The 19,209-nt window shown below is 45.9% G+C and overlaps 3 protein-coding genes across 5 annotated transcripts; 2 read left to right on the top strand and 1 right to left on the bottom strand.

Moving 5' to 3' along the window:
* Positions 1–10,914, top strand: parp1 (poly (ADP-ribose) polymerase 1). The gene is made up of 23 exons (XM_080514542.1): positions 1–175; positions 1,254–1,416; positions 1,858–1,976; positions 2,099–2,313; positions 3,798–3,888; positions 3,999–4,115; positions 4,480–4,656; positions 4,759–4,921; positions 5,927–6,067; positions 6,150–6,389; positions 6,506–6,571; positions 6,655–6,787; positions 6,935–7,130; positions 7,234–7,362; positions 7,499–7,582; positions 7,920–8,042; positions 8,167–8,295; positions 8,388–8,486; positions 8,583–8,735; positions 8,974–9,101; positions 9,189–9,250; positions 9,392–9,506; positions 10,201–10,914. The coding sequence occupies exons 1-23, from the start codon at positions 53–55 to the stop codon at positions 10,280–10,282; spliced, it is 3,048 nt and encodes a 1,015-aa protein (XP_080370668.1). The 5' UTR covers positions 1–52; the 3' UTR covers positions 10,283–10,914.
* adorb1a (adenosine receptor B1a) lies at positions 2,363–3,400 on the bottom strand (the record flags this gene model as incomplete). The annotated part of the gene is made up of 1 exon (XM_080513922.1): positions 2,363–3,400. The coding sequence occupies one exon, from the start codon at positions 3,398–3,400 to the stop codon at positions 2,363–2,365; it is 1,038 nt and encodes a 345-aa protein (XP_080370048.1).
* An 832-nt stretch (positions 10,915–11,746) lies between the features above and the next one.
* On the top strand, positions 11,747–19,065 carry lin9 (lin-9 DREAM MuvB core complex component; the record flags this gene model as incomplete). 3 transcript variants are annotated; one of them, XM_080513656.1, is made up of 15 exons in its annotated part: positions 11,747–11,792; positions 12,640–12,672; positions 13,820–13,911; positions 14,396–14,509; positions 14,757–14,887; positions 15,130–15,255; positions 15,428–15,585; positions 16,144–16,277; positions 16,365–16,493; positions 16,828–16,929; positions 17,036–17,116; positions 17,234–17,359; positions 17,864–18,079; positions 18,185–18,230; positions 18,356–19,065. In XM_080513656.1, the coding sequence occupies exons 1-15, from the start codon at positions 11,762–11,764 to the stop codon at positions 18,610–18,612; spliced, it is 1,776 nt and encodes a 591-aa protein (XP_080369782.1). In that variant the 5' UTR covers positions 11,747–11,761. The 3 variants fall into 3 exon arrangements, with proteins under 3 accessions (XP_080369782.1, XP_080369784.1, XP_080369783.1); XM_080513658.1 differs by having other exon boundaries at positions 17,864–18,046; positions 18,133–18,230; positions 18,356–18,461; XM_080513657.1 differs by lacking the exon at positions 11,747–11,792 and adding an exon at positions 12,321–12,430.
* Between the last annotated feature and the right edge of the window lie 144 nt (positions 19,066–19,209).

Genomic DNA, 19,209 nt, shown 5'->3' on the forward strand with positions numbered 1-19,209 from the left:
TCACGACGCTTCTCGGTCCGCGTCGTTTTGCACCCCGCTCGAGAGCAAAGCCATGGCAGATTCGCAGGAGGACAAACTCTACAAGGCGGAGTACGCGAAGAGCGGCCGCGCGTCGTGCAAGAAATGCAAAGAGAACATCGCCCAGAGCTCCCTGAGGATGGCCATCATGGTGCAGGTACGGCGTGCGGGACGGAGGCTCCCTCGCTCCCTTTAGATCGCGCAATAACACGCCGCTCGTCTCGTTCCTGGGGGGGTTCTCCCACTTTGAGACGGGAGTGTCTGCGGCCGGCTGCGCGTTAAATCAGCGCATCTCACGCTGCGGACTCTTTTATCTGGCGAATAAGGCCCCCGATCGAGGCTTGGCATTGTCTGTTGGTCTCCACAAAGAGCCCGTCGGGCTTTGCTTTGAACGCGGTCCATTCATTAAAGTGGCTCCTCCACGCGTTCCTCTCCATGCGGAGCGGATGCGTGCGATCAGGGGGGGGGGGGGGGGGGGGGGGTCTGAACAATCGCTGCAAGCTGCTCAATAAAGTCAAGAGAAATCTGCTTATTTGTGGAGCCGCTCCAGATTGGCTGGATTTTCTTGGCCCTGTCTCCTCCAATCAATGTGTCTTCAAGAAACTAGCAGCATGCAGAGAATAAACATTTTATGGTTGACCATCTAAAGAAACCCGTGATTACGCTTCAACCATGGTGTTTAATCTGATTATTTAAATGGTTTTAATATGAAACCCCTCGATAATAAACTTGAACACATATTAGATATTATAAAGCATGCCCTGTTTGATTAAAAATCTACAATACTTATGGGATTGTCTAACTTAAATGTTTTTTTTTTAGTTTCTTTTTCTAAGTTGTACATATTTGAAGTTAATCCATAGAATATTTTCAGATAAGTATAAATGAGCTTCAGCCTTTTCCTTTTCTTGGTTCGTCAATATGATCAGAATGTATTTTCTATGTGTGGAGCTGCAACGTGGAGTAAACAACTCATTGAATTGTAATGTAGGTTACATATATATTTCATATTGGAGATCCTGCTGAAAAAAAAATAATAAAAGACACCCAGTAAAAGCACAACTTCTTCCTCACAAATTGTCCTTCATGCTGTAACTCATGGTTTTCTGCCTGTTCCTGACACGCAGGTAGTTTCTTCCGGTCGTAAAGTTATGCAATGTTTAATTAAATAAGCGCAGCAGTCCTTGTTGCAGCATGTTGAGCATCTCTCTCATTTGCTCCGTTTGTTTTTCCAGTCGCCCATGTTTGACGGGAAGGTTCCTCACTGGCACCACTTCTCCTGCTTCTGGCAGCGAGCGGCCGTCCAGTCCAGCGCTGACATCGCCGGCTTCTCCACTCTGCGCTGGGAGGACCAGCAGAAGGTCAAAAAGGCCATCGAGGGCGACGGCGTGACGGCGGGTCGGTGCTCAGCGTCACATTCTGCTACTGTCTGGTGGAAAGGGTTCATCATTACGAGCCTCCCGATTGTTGATTCATATCCGAGTAAACACGATGTGTAATATTGTGCAATCGTTGAATGATTGCCTGCTCGCTTTATTGGTGGAAAAGCAAACTTTAATTTTGTGCACTCTTTATGAACGGCTTTCTTCACATTCAGGATGAGTTCATTTAGGATCACAAATCACTCTCAAAAAGAAGGAAACCAGAGGGAGAACATGCAAAGTCCACACAAGTGAATTTAATCTCGATCGGGACCTTCTTGCTGTAAAGCACGAGAATAAAAAGGGATTATTTTCTCATTTCAATTCTCGGTTGTTCTAATTATTTTCCTTTTTATGGTGTTTTATTAATGGTCGCAGGATTTAATCGGGCGGAACGTTGAATTATTCTCTGTTGTAGGAAAAGCTGAGCAGAAGAGCGGCGGCGCAGGAGGCGAGAAGACGAGGAACGACTTTGCGGTGGAATACGCCAAGTCGAACCGCAGCACGTGCAAAGGCTGCGATCAGAAAATCGAAAAGGTTCGGTGCGACTTCTTTGACCGTTTTTATTTATTTAAATTTTTGAAATTTCAAAAAATCCCCGTTGAGGGCAACCGGTTAACTGGGTCGTCTCACTTTTCTACCCCCCTCCCCCCCCCCAGGATCAGATCCGCGTGTCCAAGAAATCGGTGGACCCCGAGAAGCCTCAGCTGGGCCTGATCGACCGCTGGTACCACACGGCGTGTTTCGTGAGCCGCCGGGAGGAGCTGCTCTTCAAGCCCGAGTACAACGGCGCCCAGCTGAAGGGCTTCAACGCGCTGCGAGCGGAAGACAAGGAAGAGCTGAAGAAACGGCTCCCCGCCGTCAAATCTGAAGGGTGAGGAGAGCGGTTTACTGCGTCGGTTCTAATTTCCAGGGGGGGGGGGTCAGGTCGCCACCTCCCCGCCTCTCACGGCCCTGCCGCACAGGAAAATGGCCTTGAACGTGTCCCTGTAAGCCGCCATCGTGTACGCGTACAAGAACGGGTTGACGGCGGAGTTGGCGTGCGACAGGATGATGGCGGCGAGCAGCAGCTCCAGCGGCACGTGGCACCGCGGGCAGAGCAGCAGGAAGCAGTTGAGGATGTGCAGCGGGATCCAGCAGGCGGCGAAGAGGAAGAGAACCAGAAAGAGCGACGTGGCCGTCTTCAGCTCCCGCCGCATGCCGGCCGCGGCCCCCGCCGCCCGCTCCCCTCGGCCGCCCGGCCCCGGCGCGACGCGCCTCACCTGCCGCCTCACCGCCGCGAAGATCTGGGCGTAGATGAGGAACATGGCCGCCAGCGGCGCGAGCACGCAGGCGAAGAAGTTGAAGTAAACCATGTAGGTCATGTCCACCACCAGCACGAAGAAGCAGTGGCCGGAATCGGGCGGCGTCTTGTGCCACCCCATCAGAGGCACCAGGCCGATGAGGAAGGCGAGGAGCCACGTGGCGAGGATCGCCAGCGCAGCGTTGCGCGGCGTCATCAGGGCCCGGTAGCGGAAGGGCATGAAGATGGCGACGTAGCGCTCCACGGCGACCGCCAGCAGGCTGAAGATGGAGCTCTGCGTGAGCGTCATCAGCACGCTGAGCATCAGCAGGCACAGGTAGAAGTTGTGGCGCGGCGACCCGAGGTCGGTCAGGATGGCGCAGGGGATGGCCACGGCGCCCACGCAGACGTCGGCGGCTGCCAGCGACACCAGGAAGTAGTTGGTGACATTACCGCGCAGCCTGCGGTTGACGCCCACCGCGGCGCAGACCAGCGAGTTTCCGCCGGCGGAGAGGAGCGCGATGACGAGCTCCGCCGTCACGTAGGCCGCGTTGAGGGAAACGACCACGTCCGGTGAGACAGGAGGAGGAGGGGAGGAGGCGCCGGCAAGCGCGGAGAGGTTTCGCGTCGAACGTGTGAAGATGGGAAACGGGTGAGAGGAGGCGCTGGTGTCCTCCATCGCCGGCTGATGGAAAGAAGCGACGCCGCAGTCGGGCTGCAGATCCCGTCACGTTGTAGCTGACGCTTATAAAGCCCTCGTCTTTCCCACTTGTCATTGGATAAGAGATTTTGTCTCTAAAAAAACAACAACAAAACGGTCCGAGATGGTCATTAAGTGAAATGTGTGCGCTCTCCCGGGAACCCTTCAGTTACTGTGTGGACGTGTCTCAGCCTGTTGGTGTGTTTATTGTCTAATTAGTGAATGAAGGCGTCGCATACAGGATAGTTGTTTATTTAATTATTTAACTCATCCTGTGTCCCTCGGTGCGTCATTTAGGGAATTGATTTGGGTGTTCTGTCACCTTCTGGGTTCCGGCTGAATCGTCCCAGAATCCAACCATGTTTTCTCTCGCCAGCAAGCGGAAACCTGACGACGTGGACGGACCGTCGAAGAAGCCCAAGAAAGAGGAAGACGAAGAAACAAAAAAGCTTGAAGAACAGTTGAAGGTACTCCATCGTCTCTTTGAGTTTTTAGGCGTTGGGTGGGGGGGGGTTTGTGTAAACATTCCAAATCCTTGCTACTGCTGCTCTTAACGGTTCCGGTGCCGTCTGTGCAGGTCCAGAGCCAGCTGATTTGGGGAATAAAAGACAAGCTGAAGAAGTTTTGCTCCGTCAATGACATGAAGGAGCTGCTGATTGCCAACATGCAGGAGGTTCCTTCCGGGGAGTCCAATGTACGGTGGCTCTTTTCTTCTTTTCTGCAAATTCTAGCGAACGCTGCTATTGATTAGACGTATTACACTTGTTTATTAGCCGTTGCGTCGTCACTTCTAGTTTCATGAGTTTGGAGGTGCAGTTGTGTAGATGCAAGATTTCAGCCACCTAATCTACCAGATGTTATTTAAAAGCTGCATCTCAAGCACTTTGGGTGGCAGCTCGGATAAAAGCCTCCGGGAGGAATCGCATGGATAGGAGCAACGATATCTTTATAAGAAATAGGCCGAAGACAATGGAGACTGTATGAAACGGTATATAACTAGAATTCAGATTTTTGCACTGAGACGTTTGACCCTTGTGTTTGCGCCGTCTGGTCGTCAGGTGGTGGACAGCCTGGCAGACGGCATGGCCTTCGGTGCTCTGGAGCCCTGTAAGGTGTGCACGGGCCAGCTGCTGTTTAAAGGCGACGCCTATTACTGCACAGGCGATATTTCAGCCTGGACAAAGTGCGTGTTCAAGATCGACACGCCGCTACGCAAAGACTGGGTCGTCCCCAAGGTCGGTCTCTCCCGCGTCTTTATGTCTGCGCTACGGAAACCGTGATATCGTACGTCAACGCGCGAGCTGAACGTTTTTCCATTCGTGTCTTTGCCATTCAAGGAATTCCACGAAATTCCTTTCCTGAAAAAGTTTAAGTTCAAGCGTCAGAACAGACTCTACCCCAGAGACGCTCCCACTCAGACCTCGGCTGAGGCCAAAGCCGAAGCGCTGGCGAGTGCGTCCACGGCCCCGACGGAGCGACTGCCAGAGGGAGCCCCTTCAGGTGAGCGAGACCCGGCGGAGCGCGTTAAAACGGTGGCTTGTGAAAGTATTCATACCCCCTTTGAGCTTTAGCGCATTTTGTCACATTGCAACCACAAATGTAAACGTGTTAGATTTGGATTTTATGCAGCATGCATGTTCGGAAGTGGAAGAAAAACGATGCGTGGCTTTTAAGTCTTTTCACAAATGAAAAGCTGAAAACTGTGAAGGCCTCAGGCGTTCATCAGAGAGCGCCATGAAGACGTCTGCAGCTCGGCGAGAAGGTTGCGGAGGCTTTTAAAGCAGGGGTTAAGTTATTAAAAGGATATATTCCATGGAGCGCCGTGCAGCCACATCATTCGGAAATGGGAAAGAGACACGGCAAACGTGTGGAGGAAGGTTCTCTGGCCAGATGAGACCCAAGTTGCACGTCACAATGAAGACACCATCGCCACTGTGAAGCACGGTGGCGGCAGCATCATGCTGTGGGGATGCTTTTCTTTATGACGGGGAGGCTGGCCAGAGATGATTGGAGCCAAATCGGAGAAGAAAATCTGTTACAGTCATGACAAAGACTTGAGACTGGATTGGAAGTCCAACAACTCTAAACATGCAGCCAGAGACACGATGGAATGAAATGAAATGTACCCCGAAAGACTGGGGAGGTGGGATTTCAGATAAAGGTGGCTCTGCAGGGTAATGACTCAAGGCGCTTAATACATGTCAAGATATTTGTTAAAAAAAACCTTTAAAACCACGCATCATTTTCCTTTTGTTTGACAATTATACGGCACGTTGTGTTGCTCTATTACATAAAATCCAAATTAACACATTTTACATATGTGGTTGTAATGTAACAAACTGTTAAAAAAGGGTACGAATGCATGATTTTACTGAGCCCATAGTTGATTTGAATTCTTGGTATAACTATACAGTTGTATGAACTCGGTCCCAACTTGCATTGATACTGGTAACTGTTTTATTCCAAACAAAACTTACCTCCGGTGCTTTGATTTTTGTCCTCCAGGTAAACCTCTCACCGGTATGAAGCTGCTGTCTGTGGGCAAACTGTCCAAGAACAAAGACGAGCTGAAGACTGCGGTCGAGGAGCTCGGTGGGAAGATGACCACTGCGGCCAACAAAGCCTCGTTGTGCCTCAGCACCAAAAGTGAGAAACGACCCAATAAGAGCAACTTCGCCTCGTGTGTTGAGACGGCCGTGTGACGTTTCCCCCCTCCGTGCTTTCGCAGAGGAGGTGGAGAAGCTCAGTAAGAAGATGGAGGAAGTGAGGGATGCCGGCGTGCGTGTGGTGTCGGAGGACTTCCTGACGGACGCCAAGTCGTCAGGCAAGCCCCTACAAGAGCTGGTCTCGCTGCACGCTATCTCCCCCTGGGGCGCGGAGGTCAAAGCCGAGCCTCCGGCTCCGACCCCGGCGTCCAAATCTGGAGCGCTGGCAGCCAAAAGCACTGGACGGGTGAAGGAGGAGGAAGGTAACCGATGGACGGGGCAAAAAAAAAACTTGATACTAAACGTTGCTGCCAGCCAAGCATCGAAATGGGATTGTTGTTCAATGTAACGCTCAGAAATGTCATCTGCCTCATCACAGGCGGGAGCAAAGCCAAGAAAATGAAGCTGACTGTAAAAGGTGGAGCGGCTGTGGATCCGGACTCAGGTATTCATGAGTGGCTTGACATGGAAAGTCCTGTTTTTTGTTTTGTTTTTCCCCATCTCACGTTGGCCGTTTTGATTGTGTAGGTCTGGAGAACAGCGCCCACGTCCTGGAGCAGCATGGGAAGATGTACAGCGCCACCCTGGGTCTGGTGGACATCGTGAGAGGAACGAACTCCTACTATAAACTTCAGCTGCTGGAGGACGACGTGCAGAAACAGTGCGTCCCCCTTCTCTTTAGGATTCTGAACATGAGCTTGTTTAAAGTGTGGATTTTGTAATTTGCTATATTTGTGTGTTCCCTCTGTCGTTTTTTCCTTTTTCCTCTTTAATTCCTTCATGTTTTTTCCCTCTCGCCTACTCGCAGGTACTGGGTATTCAGGTCCTGGGGTAGAGTGGGCACCACAATCGGGGGCAACAAGTTGGTCAAGTTCTACGACAAGAAGTTTGCCCTGGATAATTTCCTTGGTCTTTACAAGGAGAAGACGGGCAACGACTGGGGCGACTCCAACTTCACCAAATATCCCAACAAATTCTACCCACTGGAGATTGACTATGGACAGGTAGGCACACGTCGGCACTGGACAAAATGCTTTTCCTTTTCTTCAGGTGTCTTGACGGAGGTTCGGCTTTTGATGGTCACACTCGTGTGTTTTTTCTGTACAGGACGAGGAGGCGGTGAAGAACCTGACGGCCTCTGCCGGCACCAACTCCAAGCTCGAAAAACCCGTCCAGGAACTTATCAAGATGATCTTCGACGTGGAGAGCATGAAGAAGGCCATGGTGGAGTTTGAGGTAAGAAAGGCCACAGTTGGCAGATCTGAATAGGTTCTTTTCTGGTTCATCATGTGTCTTATTTATGGGGGAAATTGTGATAACAAGAGAACACGATGAGCTAATTTCCTTTTTTTTTTTTTTTTTCCACCTTCAGATTGACCTCCAGAAGATGCCCCTTGGCAAGCTGAGCAAGAGGCAAATCCAGAGCGCTTACTCTCTGCTCACTGAAGTCCAGCAGGTTTGTTACCAGCGACAGGCAATTTGATTTAATGTTTGTGTTTACCTCTAATTTATTACAGAACATGCATAACCATTTCAACCTTCTCACCATTCTGCCTGTGGTGGATTGATGAATTTCAACCTTTTATTGAACAAAGTTCATGTTAATTCTCAAATATCTATATTAAATGACTTCTTTACGTTCTTTACAACTTATTTACTTACTAGTAAATGGAAGTTTCAAGAATCTAGATCATTTTAATATCAAATAGATTTTTGTGCCTTTGATTTCAGTGGCACACTGCACCGTCCTTGAATTTGCAGTGATCTGTGATTAATCGTGTGTTTGTTTATAGGCCGTGTCGGCTTGTGTGCCCGAAGCACAGATCCTGGATCTCTCCAATCGCTTCTACACTCTGATACCGCACGACTTTGGCATGAAGAAGCCTCCACTACTCAACAGCCTGGACTACATCCAGGTAAGGACGCCCATGTTCTGCCCTCCCGCGCATCTCCCCCTCGCTCTGTGTAATGTTAATAATCCCGCTTCAGAATTTTAATTGAAACGGTTTGACAATATATCACACATGTGCCGTCTTTCAGGCTAAAGTCCAGATGTTGGACAACTTGTTGGACATTGAAGTGGCGTACAGCCTGCTGAGGGGAGGAGCCCTTGACGACAAGAACGACCCCATCGACATCAACTATGAGAAACTCAAAACTAAAATCGAGGTAAGCGCTGCAGCGTCCTCACAACTGCAGGCGATTGTGACTGGGAGTTGCATTTAAAAAGGAGCATTTTGATGTATTTGTTGTTTTAACAGGTTGTTGACAAGACTTCCCGCGAGGCCGAGGTCATTGAACAATACGTCAAGAACACCCACGCTGCTACACACAACACGTACACACTGGAAGTACAAGAAGTGAGTCACGTCTTCAGTTTCATAAAAATCTAATTCTGAAAAATGATTTTTTTTTCCGTCTCACAGTGTTTGCCGAATCTTTTGCGCCCTTTTCAGATCTTTAAGATCGTCCGGGAGGGAGAACATCAGCGGTTCCGCCCGTTCGAGGAGCTCCACAATCGCCAGTTGTTGTGGCACGGCTCTCGCACCACAAACTACGCCGGTATTCTGTCTCAGGGTCTTCGTATTGCCCCGCCAGAGGCCCCAGTGGTGAGTCGGATTAGTGGCCGCGTCAAGATAAACATTCACAGTTGTATTCTGGGTACGACTTCCTGGTAGGAATGAGGGTGATGGTGTTTATGGGTGACAGACGCTATAGTAGGCGTCCACCACTCATTAGTGCATATTTAGATTTTTCCAGACGTTAAGTTTTGTGATAATAAAACTGTATTATTTATTTTTTTGTTTTTCTACATATTGCCCTCTTTAACCTTCCTTTTATCTGCAGACGGGTTACATGTTCGGTAAAGGTGTGTACTTTGCTGACATGGTGTCGAAGAGTGCCAACTACTGTCACACCTCCCAGTCAGACCCGGTTGGTCTTTTACTTCTGGCTGAAGTCGCCCTGGGCAACATGTGAGTAACAGTCGGGAGATCTTCTATTAGATATGAAACCGTCCCCATTGTGTGAACGAATTTATTTCTCCGTTTGTCAAAATGCAGGCACGAGCTGAAGAAGGCTTCTCATATTTCAAAACTACCGAAAGGCAAACACAGCGTTAAAGGTGAGACACTTGTCAAATGTTTTGCGTTACGGAGCCATTTTTATCTTAGAGTTTTTAAGATGTCGAACATTTGCGTTTATTTTGCCGTGTTTGGGCCCTTTCACTCCGTAACCAGTTGTATTTTCTCTCTCTTCTGTTTAGGTTTGGGTCGAACGGCCCCGGATCCAAGTGCCACAGTTGCTTTAGACGGGGTGCAGGTGCCCCTGGGAAAAGGAGCCCACACCAACATTGACGACACTAGTCTACTCTACAACGAGTATCCTTTAACGGAGATATTTTTGTTTGAGAGTTTAATAAAATTCTATTAATTCGAATGTTCCAGAAAAAGTTTCAAGAAAATCAGAAGTTAATTGCATATTATAGTTGTCGTTATTCCAAAAAAGGAAAAACATGCAGGTCCTTCGGGGAAAACGGTTGGTAGCCATTGCAATAACGGATCCAGTGTTATGGGTGGCAGCTTTTAGCTTGCAAGTGAGAACAGTGGAGATTTTAAGACCGTAAAAGACAGGAGAGCAACAATCCAACAAGTTGACATTGGATTGCAGATTTGATGAGAGGCAGAAAGCACAGATCACAAGCTTAAACAGAAAGTACAGACATTATAATTGTATGTATCCAAAGGGGACATTGGATATGGTCTCTCAGCCGTCTTAAACCAATAGCACCTTCACCAGAGAAACACTCCAGCCCGGATTCTGAGCTTCATCAAATAGAAATGCATTACACCTGATCTTCTAGAATGTTTTCGCCTCCTGGACAGTTCCTGGGAGCTGGTTCTACAAAGGGAGGAGCTTGATTGATGACACCAAACCCGTTTCACAACTGAATTGGATAAACTTGTACGGTTGGTTGGTGGCTGTAGGTTCGTTTTGGCAAGTGAATCCTCTTAACATTTTTTTTTTTTTTGTGTATAATCTTTCATCTGATTTCCTTAACCACTGCTCCTTCAGGTACATTGTGTATGATGTGGCACAGATAAATATGAAGTACCTCTTGAAGATCAAGTTCAACTACCAGACATCCCTGTGGTGAGAGGGACTGTCTGAACCAGCTTCAGTGAACTAAGACAAGAAAAGACCTCTGTTGCCTCCAATGCCTGGGCTTAAATTCCTTGAAAAAATAAAGGCTTGGTGAAGTAGTGATGTTGTACCACTCTTTGCCATGGACATTGGAAATCTGAAGTCACTTTATCGTATTGTTAATCAGGTTTAGTAGTAGGAGCTAGTTTCCCTTGCTTAATACATTTGGTTGGCAATTCAAAAGAAACAAAACACGTCTGACTCATTCAGATGCCTGAAAGTTACAGCTCTCAATACAGTACTTGCCCACTTCATACTACTATATCTAATCAAGGTCTGGGGATAAACTCCAGAAAAATATTAGTAGCTTTATATCTCTTTGTGTTCTTTATACTGTAGGTCATAAGGCATAGTACTTCAAGTTTAGAATGTGCAAGTGTTTCTATCCTGCCAGGTCCCACTGAAATTCTGGTGTGATCACACTGTAAACAGTTTGACATGTACATATTTGTTATGTTGTTTCTATTCACACGGTCTTCCTTGCATAAATAATAAACGTGTTTGTGCAGAGTATTCTGTCAAGGACACAATTGCATTGAAATGCTATGTTGACACTTTCTAGTCTTTCTGGCTTACCTCAGACGAAATAAAACATGGACCGGGTTGAATAATGTCTCCATACTGAGTTGTTTTATTTTATAGATTGGACTATTCATCCTTCTTCTATACTGTTTTATTTTGTACAGGGGCATTGGAGCCGATCCAAGCTAACAATGGGCACGTCACTAGTTCATCATAGGACACAGACAACCACACACACACACACACTCATATTTACACCAAGGGGTCATTTTGGATCATCCATTAACCTCACGTGAATGTTTTTGTCCTGGTATGGAACTGGAATACCCAGAGAAAACACCATAAATGTAAAAGTAGCTCGTTTACGGGGATAGAGATAGGTGAATTGCATTAGAACATTTAGTAAAACTACTTGTACCTGGAGGAAAACCCATGCATGCACGGGGGGAACATGCAAGCACCACTGAAAGAGGCCTTCATTTTCATAAATTGAGTTTTGATCGTTATTTCTATTTCCTCAGTATTGGTAGTGTGTATTAACAGGTAATAAAAAAAACTTTCCTATATATATGTACAGGCTTTTCAACGACACATTACCTTTAAAATAATAAATTCAACCTGACATGTGACTAAAACTTAAAGGAATAAATTATGGAGCCTGTGGAGCAGTGTCTCATAAAACAATGGACTCTGCCTATCACCGGTACTCTCCCTCCAATTAAACATTTCCCAAACATTCATGGAACAGTTTGGATTTGTAATTGAACGCATTTGTCGGCGTAGTTGAAAGATAAAGTGGTATTTGGAGCAAATTATAGTGTTTTTATTTCTCAAATCGCCCTCCAGACGGCGTCCCGACCCAGAATGCATCCTGACAAGGTCTTTGAAAAAGCGGCGCGGCTAATTCAAGATGGCGGAGATGGACCAGCTGTTAGACGAGAGTGAGTAACAACACGAATTCAAGGAGTTTGCCCTCCGAGATAAGGACGAGTTTAGTAGTGACGAAACACACAGTTGGGGAGAGCCATCGTCATTGTCCAAGTCGGGGGGGACGAACAGGTTCGGGATTGACTCCATAAATGAACGCGGAGGGAGGGTAGACCGGTGTGTCCAAGTCGGCTAACGCTCGTTAGCACCGGAGGCTAACCAAAGCTAATGTTGGTTAAAGTTACTTCTGCGTAAACAAATAACGTTAGCTGAGCCCCGAGCTAACGTCTGCTAACCTCACAGATTCCGCAACAACAATAAAAAACCCACCGCGGCCGCACTAGCCACCAGCTAGCTTTCACAGTTTACCTGGACGTAGTTTTTTTTTTTTTTTTTTTTCCCTTCTTCTTCCAGTTTGACAGTTTTTTTTTTTTTTTACGTATTTAACGATCGCTAGCGCCGGTCAACGCTACGCGCTTATGTGCCGCGAGAAAACCCGGGGGAAGGGAAACTAGTATATCTGTGCGAGGAGTCGACGCGAAGATTGCTCGTGGGATTACATGTAATCGGTGGCTTTGTAACGTGTGTTTGCTGGGGCTGGAGCTCGTTCGTTTGAAGCGATCTGTCCAGCTGATGACAGCTCACATTGAGGGTAAAGGCCTCACCGGCTGCGTTAGCTGCCTGTCTCTCCGGTTACTCCACCTGACTGCTGGCAATGTTTACTCCCACGCTGTCCTATATATATATAGTTTGACTATATTGCAAATGAGCTTTCGTCTTTATTTACCTTTTCGATCATGTGTTTTCATAGGACAGTTGCTTTATAGTGTTTGCTGATGTGGTGCAATTTGTGTCCCCCAGGTTCTTCAGCAGAGGCACTTGTCAGTTTGAAAGGTATGGACACAGCTTATTTACCCTTAATAAAGCGTTAATAACACGTACGAAGCCCGTCATATAAAACGATCTCGACCAATTTAAGTCCAGTTTGCATTTTGTTTATATACTGTCACAGAAATAAATAGACAAGGTGTTGTATTATAAACTATACGTACAAATATGGTTGACAATCATGTACTTTTTGGATGATACAGTGCAGTAAATGTCATATTGATGATAGGAAAGGTGGAATAAAATGGCTTCATTTATTCAAGAGGGGGAGTTCTTTGTCGTGTTGCTCCACACAGAATAGATTAAATTAGATCAGGCTTTATTAATCCCACATGTGGAAAGTGGGTTGTCACAGCAGCACATTGCACAACTATAGCTATAGTTAGGATAGTGGCACGCAAGAGAATAGGCTTCATATGTAAGTAGGTAGTTAAATAAATAGATGTATATATACACACAGGTCTACAGAAGACCCATATAGGGGGAGAAATACACATAGTGGCTGTTGTATTTACAGTGTTCAGCAGTAATTTACACAGATTCAGTTTCTGCTGTTCAATCGAATAAAGGTTTATGAACATATTGATGAGATAGAATCCAAAATAAGTAATATTAATATATATACAGGGCTAAATAGTCACGAGTATAAGCATACAAGAATAAAATGAACAGGAAAAACTAACCGACATGCAATTTCTGACTTCTTGTCTGTGGGAATCACAAGGGAAATATTCAGAATTACAAGAAATTAACCTAACTTTGCAGGAGAGGAACGAAACCCAGGAGGTTTATATGAAATCCTCCCCATTAATAAACATTACTGTAATACAAATTAAAAAAGATCAAAGAACAACAAGCAGAGAATACTAACAAAGTGGGATCCTATTTGGACAGGAGATCATTCAATAATTCAGAAATAAAAAAGGGCCAAAGAGTGAAGCATGTCTGAGAGTGACACCCCACTGCATCTGTTCTGCAGTGGGAATAAATATTCTATTGTGGTTTAAGTGCTGTTTTGCTCAATGTTTGCATCAAGAATTGATGATGAAAGATGGCAGTCATCGGGGGTTTTACATCGTTTGTGATTTCAGACTCTGGGATGCCGTTTTTGAACATGCGATTATTATGCATTAATCGAGCGGTTGTTTTACAGAGGGCAGTTTGTCCAACACTCTAAATGAAAAAAACAGCTTCCCCAGAGCTCACAACACCAGGGGACGACATTCCTCGGTCACAATGGACACGGTAAGAGACACGCATCTTCTGATGGATTTTGAAAACTGAAGAAAGGGAAGCACAACATTATGAAAGGTACACTTAAATATGGCACTCAGGTTTCCTCCCACGGTCCAAAGACAGACATTTCTGCATCAGGGTGTACCCGACTTTCCTTGTCGTCACCACAGAGACCCTCAATTGGCTAAAACGGTGTAAAAGATGTTGTAAATCTTTCATTGCGGTATTGAAAAAAAAGTTTGCCATGAATATTATGACTTTGTGGAAATCATTTGGACGACTTATGGTATTATCGATTGATTAGAAGCAACATTTTGCACAAATCCTTCCACCCCTACATCTTCTAGATGACTTTATTCTGCACGGGAGCAAGCCAAGCAAGTCAAACACACCTTAGGGTCAAGGGTTGTTGTTTTTTTTATATATATATCAAACTTGACACAGGTGCCTGGTGAAAGTAAAGGCTATACAACCACCACACTTGTCCTTTCAGCCCACTCGAAGCTCAAAGAGAAGCCGTCTGTTTCGGGACGAAGATGACTCTCCTCAGCAGCGCGTCTCGTCCAGATCCCCTCGTAGGAGTCAGAGGGTCAGCACCACACCACAGGTACAGACTGCACACTACGCCGTAACTGAAGCTGCAGTTAAACATTAGTATGACCCGTGTTCTTAAAACTGAAGTCGCCCTTTTAACATTTGTAACGTTTCTATTAAAGGTTGCATCATTATTTGCAAAGTGTCTCATAATCCTTTCAGAGAGAAATTAAAATAAGAATGATTGTGTTGGTCCTTTTCCTGACAATGTATGCCCATGCATCTTTACGGCTGATGTTTTGTTTTTCCCTTCTTCACAGAAATTTTCTAATATCGTGTCACCGGATAAAAAGGCTTCTCAGAAAATAGGGCTAAGACTACGAAACCTCTTAAAGCTGCCCAAAGCTCACAAATGGTGCATATATGAATGGTTCTACTCTAATATTGACAGGTAAAGTCTCACTCCAAACACACTTTTACTCAAGTCGCTACAATAACCAAAGAAACAATAATATTTGCATGCTCATCACCATGGTGTAAACAGTCATTTCGCTCTATTGGTACAGCAGACGTCCCGGGTGTTAAAACAACGCCCTTCATTTATTGAGCCTCTCTCTAATTCTGACGTTGTGGATACAAATGAGCGATTCATGCTTATTCAGTGTTTCCATGCAAACCTTTGTCTTTTTCCAGGCCGCTTTTCGAGGGCGACAATGAGTTCTGTCTGTGTCTCAAAGAGTCATTCCCCAACCTGAAAACAAGAAAGCTGACGAGAGTAGAGTGGGGGACGATCAGGAGACTGATGGGAAAGCCCAGACGGTACGACCTGAATCTTTACACTTTGTGTTTGCATGCATTTTTTTGTTTTATTTATTTTCCCGCTTCTACTTTCAAGAAGTGATTTCACAGAAGCATTTTTTGTCTTTAAAAAAAAAAAATAATAACAATATTGAAAAGTGCTCTTATAGTGCAACACTGTTGCTCCATCCAGGTGTTCGTCAGCTTTTTTCGCCGAAGAGCGAACAGCTCTTAGACAGAAGCGACAGAAAATGCGCCTGCTGCAGCAGCGGAAACTGTCCGACGTGTCGAGCTGTAAAGACCTTCCTGATGAAATCCCCCTGCCTCTCATCATAGGAACTAAAGTCACCGGTAAGATGACTGAAACAAACAACCCAGTCCCGGGTGTTAAAACAAAATTCACGGCTCAAACCAGAGCAAGACTGAATGATTGAACACCGGATTAATAATCACCGCATTGGCTGGTGTTGGTGTTTCAGAATAGATGTTTTGGTTTTTTTTAAGGTCCTTTTAATCAGTGTTCAATGTCTTGACTGTCAAACTTTCATTTTATCTCATGAACCCTTTCTGAAGTTTTTCCACAAAGACAAAAACCTGCAGTGACGCAGCAGCATGGACTGCAGAGTGCTGACATTTTTTTTTTTTTTTTTTACAAAAACAGATTCAAGGCCCTTCGTTTTAATCTGTATCGAGTTGTTTCTATATTTGCCTTCTCGCCGAGATGTTGATCTCTCCCTCCCCGCTCTTTGTTCAATGGGCCTACATTTGGATTGAATAGTTTGGACTCTGCTTCTTCATTCAAAGCCATATCTTTCTATTTGTCTTTTTATGGAATCGGCTGTTCAGTATATGAGTTTTGTCCCCCACAAGTTTTCTTTAAGGGATTTAAAAAGTGTTTCTGTTGAGCAGCTCGGCTCCGAGGTGTCCACGACGGCCTCTTCACGGGGCAGATCGACGCCGTCGACACGAGCGCCGCCACCTATCGCGTCACCTTTGACCGCAATGGCCTGGGAACACACACCGTGCCTGATTACGAAGTCCTGGTAGGCCGCCGCCTCACCCGCGCCGAGCGTCTTTCCATGCGAGACGGCGTTCTCAAAACATCAGATTTTCCTGTCGTGTTTTTCCAGAGCAATGAGCCCAACGAGACCATGCCCATTTCGGCCTTTGCCCAGAAGCACCGGTCAGCTCGCTACACACAGAATTTCATGACCCCTCCGAGAGGACCGTACCCGTCCGCTACCACTCCCGTCCTCATGGTACCGCACCGCCACATCTCACGCAACTGTGCCTCTGCTGCATTTGCTCACATAGAAAACAGCTGTAAATGTTTTCAGCTGCCACGCTTTTTAATGGGCTTTTTAATGGGCTTTCACACTAAGTGGGTTTATCTGGTCAAACTGCTGCTTTGGTGGGCGGTCACAATTCAGACTGTCACAACTATCGAACAGATTTTTTTCATGTGGGTCTAATGGATCAAATAGTGTACAAATAGATGTGAAATGTGCTCACGTACAGTGATGTCTACGTATGAATCATTCATGCTCGTGACGGCGCATCTCCCAATCGACCACCTTCTGCTTTACCGAACAGGAGAACGACCCTCTCATCAGCCAGCCCCCCTGGAGGAATAAGCTACCCGGTACTGAGGAGGGAACACTGGGAGGATTTCCTGTTAAATTCTTGGTCCAAGTGGTTGGTGCTTTCTTTCAAATGTAAAATGCAAACGGTAGCATCTTAAACCTCGATGCTGTGTTTCAACACGTGATTTTTTTCTCTCTCCCTCTCCCTCCGTTACCAGACGAGGCTCTCCAAAATCCTCATGATCAAAAAAGAGCGCATCAAGCACTTAAAAGAAATGAACACGGAGGCTGAGAAACTGGTACAGTTGTCGAAATTTTAAATGACGTCATGATTTTAGACGAATGCGTTTTTTTTTTGTTTTTTTTAAATGTTTCATTTTATTCTTTCAACTCATTTGTCTCACGGGTTTTCTCAGAAATCGTACTCTATGCCGATTGACCGAGACTTTCAGACGCGGTATGCGACCACCGTGCTTGAGTTGGACCAGCTCAACAAGGATCTGAATAAGGTGCTTCACGAAGTGAAACAGTTCTGCTGTGAAGTAAGTCCAGTCATCATCGCTGAACAGGAAATAACTTACCTGACTGTTTTTCCCCCAGGGTTCTGATGGGCTGTTACAGCTCCATGCTTCTCGTTACACTGCCCCCTACAGGTTTGCCATGCTCGTAGTAGCTATGAGCCAGGTGTACTTGTGGGTCCATATAAATGAATTCTTTATTTATTTTTGTAATCGTAGAGGGGAATATAATTTTTGGTAAAAAACAAACAAACAAAAAAACAAACCAAGATACGTGTAAACGTGGCCACATTCATAATAACTTTTTGTTTTCATCAGCAAACAGCAGTTTTAAACGTGATCGTAACTTAGACTCGTACCAGAAGCATCTAGTGAACCTCTGGTGTGTGTGTGTGTGTGTGTGTGTGTGTGTGTGTGTGTGTGTGTGTGTGTGTGTGTGTGTGTGTGTGTGTGTGTGTGTGTGTGTGTGTGTGTGTGTGTGTGTGTGTGTGTGTGTGTGTGTGTGTGTGTGTGTGTGTGTGTGTGCAGCTTGCCCCCGATCAGGGCATGGTGCCAGCCGACCACCCCACGGAGCTGCGCCGGCGGTGTGAAGAAGAGGCCCAGCAGATGATGCAGATGAGCTCGGCCCTGAACAAGGGCCAGCAGAGTCTGTCCAACCCCAGCCTCACCCACCTCATCTCCCGCCTCACAGCTCTGCTCATACAGATCAGGGTAAAAGCGTCTGCGGGCACAATCGGTTCAAAGGTGAATTCAATTGAGCGTCTGTTGTTCACGTTAACGGGGGTGGCTCGTTTCAGTGTCTGGCAGACAGCGGAGACCTGAATTCATTTGAATTCAAATCCCTCACAGACTCGCTTGACGACATCAAGGCGTCAATTGATCCCTCCAACATCAGGTATGGGACCCCGGCACGTTTCCACCGACACCCCAGGCTTTTGTTCGAGCTGAACTCGGAGAAAGTGTTTTGAAAGTTGAAAGAAAGTGTCTTTAATCTTTTTTTTTTTTTTTTGGTCTCCCCAGTTGCTTCCAGAATAACGTTGAGATCCACGTGGCACACATCCAGAGTGGCCTTAGTCAGCTGGGAAGCCTGCATGCGTTTGCTGCCAATAACACCAATGCAATCTGAATATCCGCATCATCCTGACCACACACACACACTCACTCACACGCATAGGTGTGCTGCATTAATGTTGTCTTTGGAAATGGTGCTTTCACCGAAACTGTTCGAACTGCAAAAAGAAATGGCTTCTGTCCATGTCGTGGATCAGTTTCACTGAAGTCTTGAGTTTGTATCTCAAAGAAGCAGCTCAGTTCTGCCCAAACTCCTAAAGTTTGGGTATAAAGGGAGGGAGGAGTTTGGATATTTTAAACCCCTTGTCCCCTCTCCCCCCCCGATTTTATTGTCTGAAAAAAAAAAAAAAAAGTTTGTGCACTCAAACCGAACGCACATGGAACAGTCTTTCTTTAACGCAGCCATCCAGATCTCCACTTTATGAAATTGTTGGATTTCATGATGTCGAGCTTCAACGTGCCAAACATTGATTCACACTGTTTTATAGATCATATTTATTTATTTTTGAGTAGGTGTTTGGTTATGAAACAATATTTTCATAGCAGAGGTGGCGCGCCCCGAAGCAAACACACTCAAAGCCTGCATCACTAACCCTGAAAACAATCGTTCTTTCCTTGAGAAAAATCCTTTTTCAGTTTTGTAAAGTTGTATATGAGAGTGCCACAGGGCAATTGTATATAAATGTTTTTGTCTTTTATATTAAAGAAGTTGCAACTAAAGCTTTTGGTCGTTCTGCTTTTTTTTTTTTTTTTTATTAACAAGTAGTATCCACATAAAACAGACCAACATAAACATTAAGTCA

This window comes from Blennius ocellaris (assembly GCF_963422515.1).
Source record: "Blennius ocellaris genome assembly, chromosome: 18".
Taxonomy (NCBI): Eukaryota; Metazoa; Chordata; class Actinopteri; order Blenniiformes; family Blenniidae; genus Blennius; species Blennius ocellaris.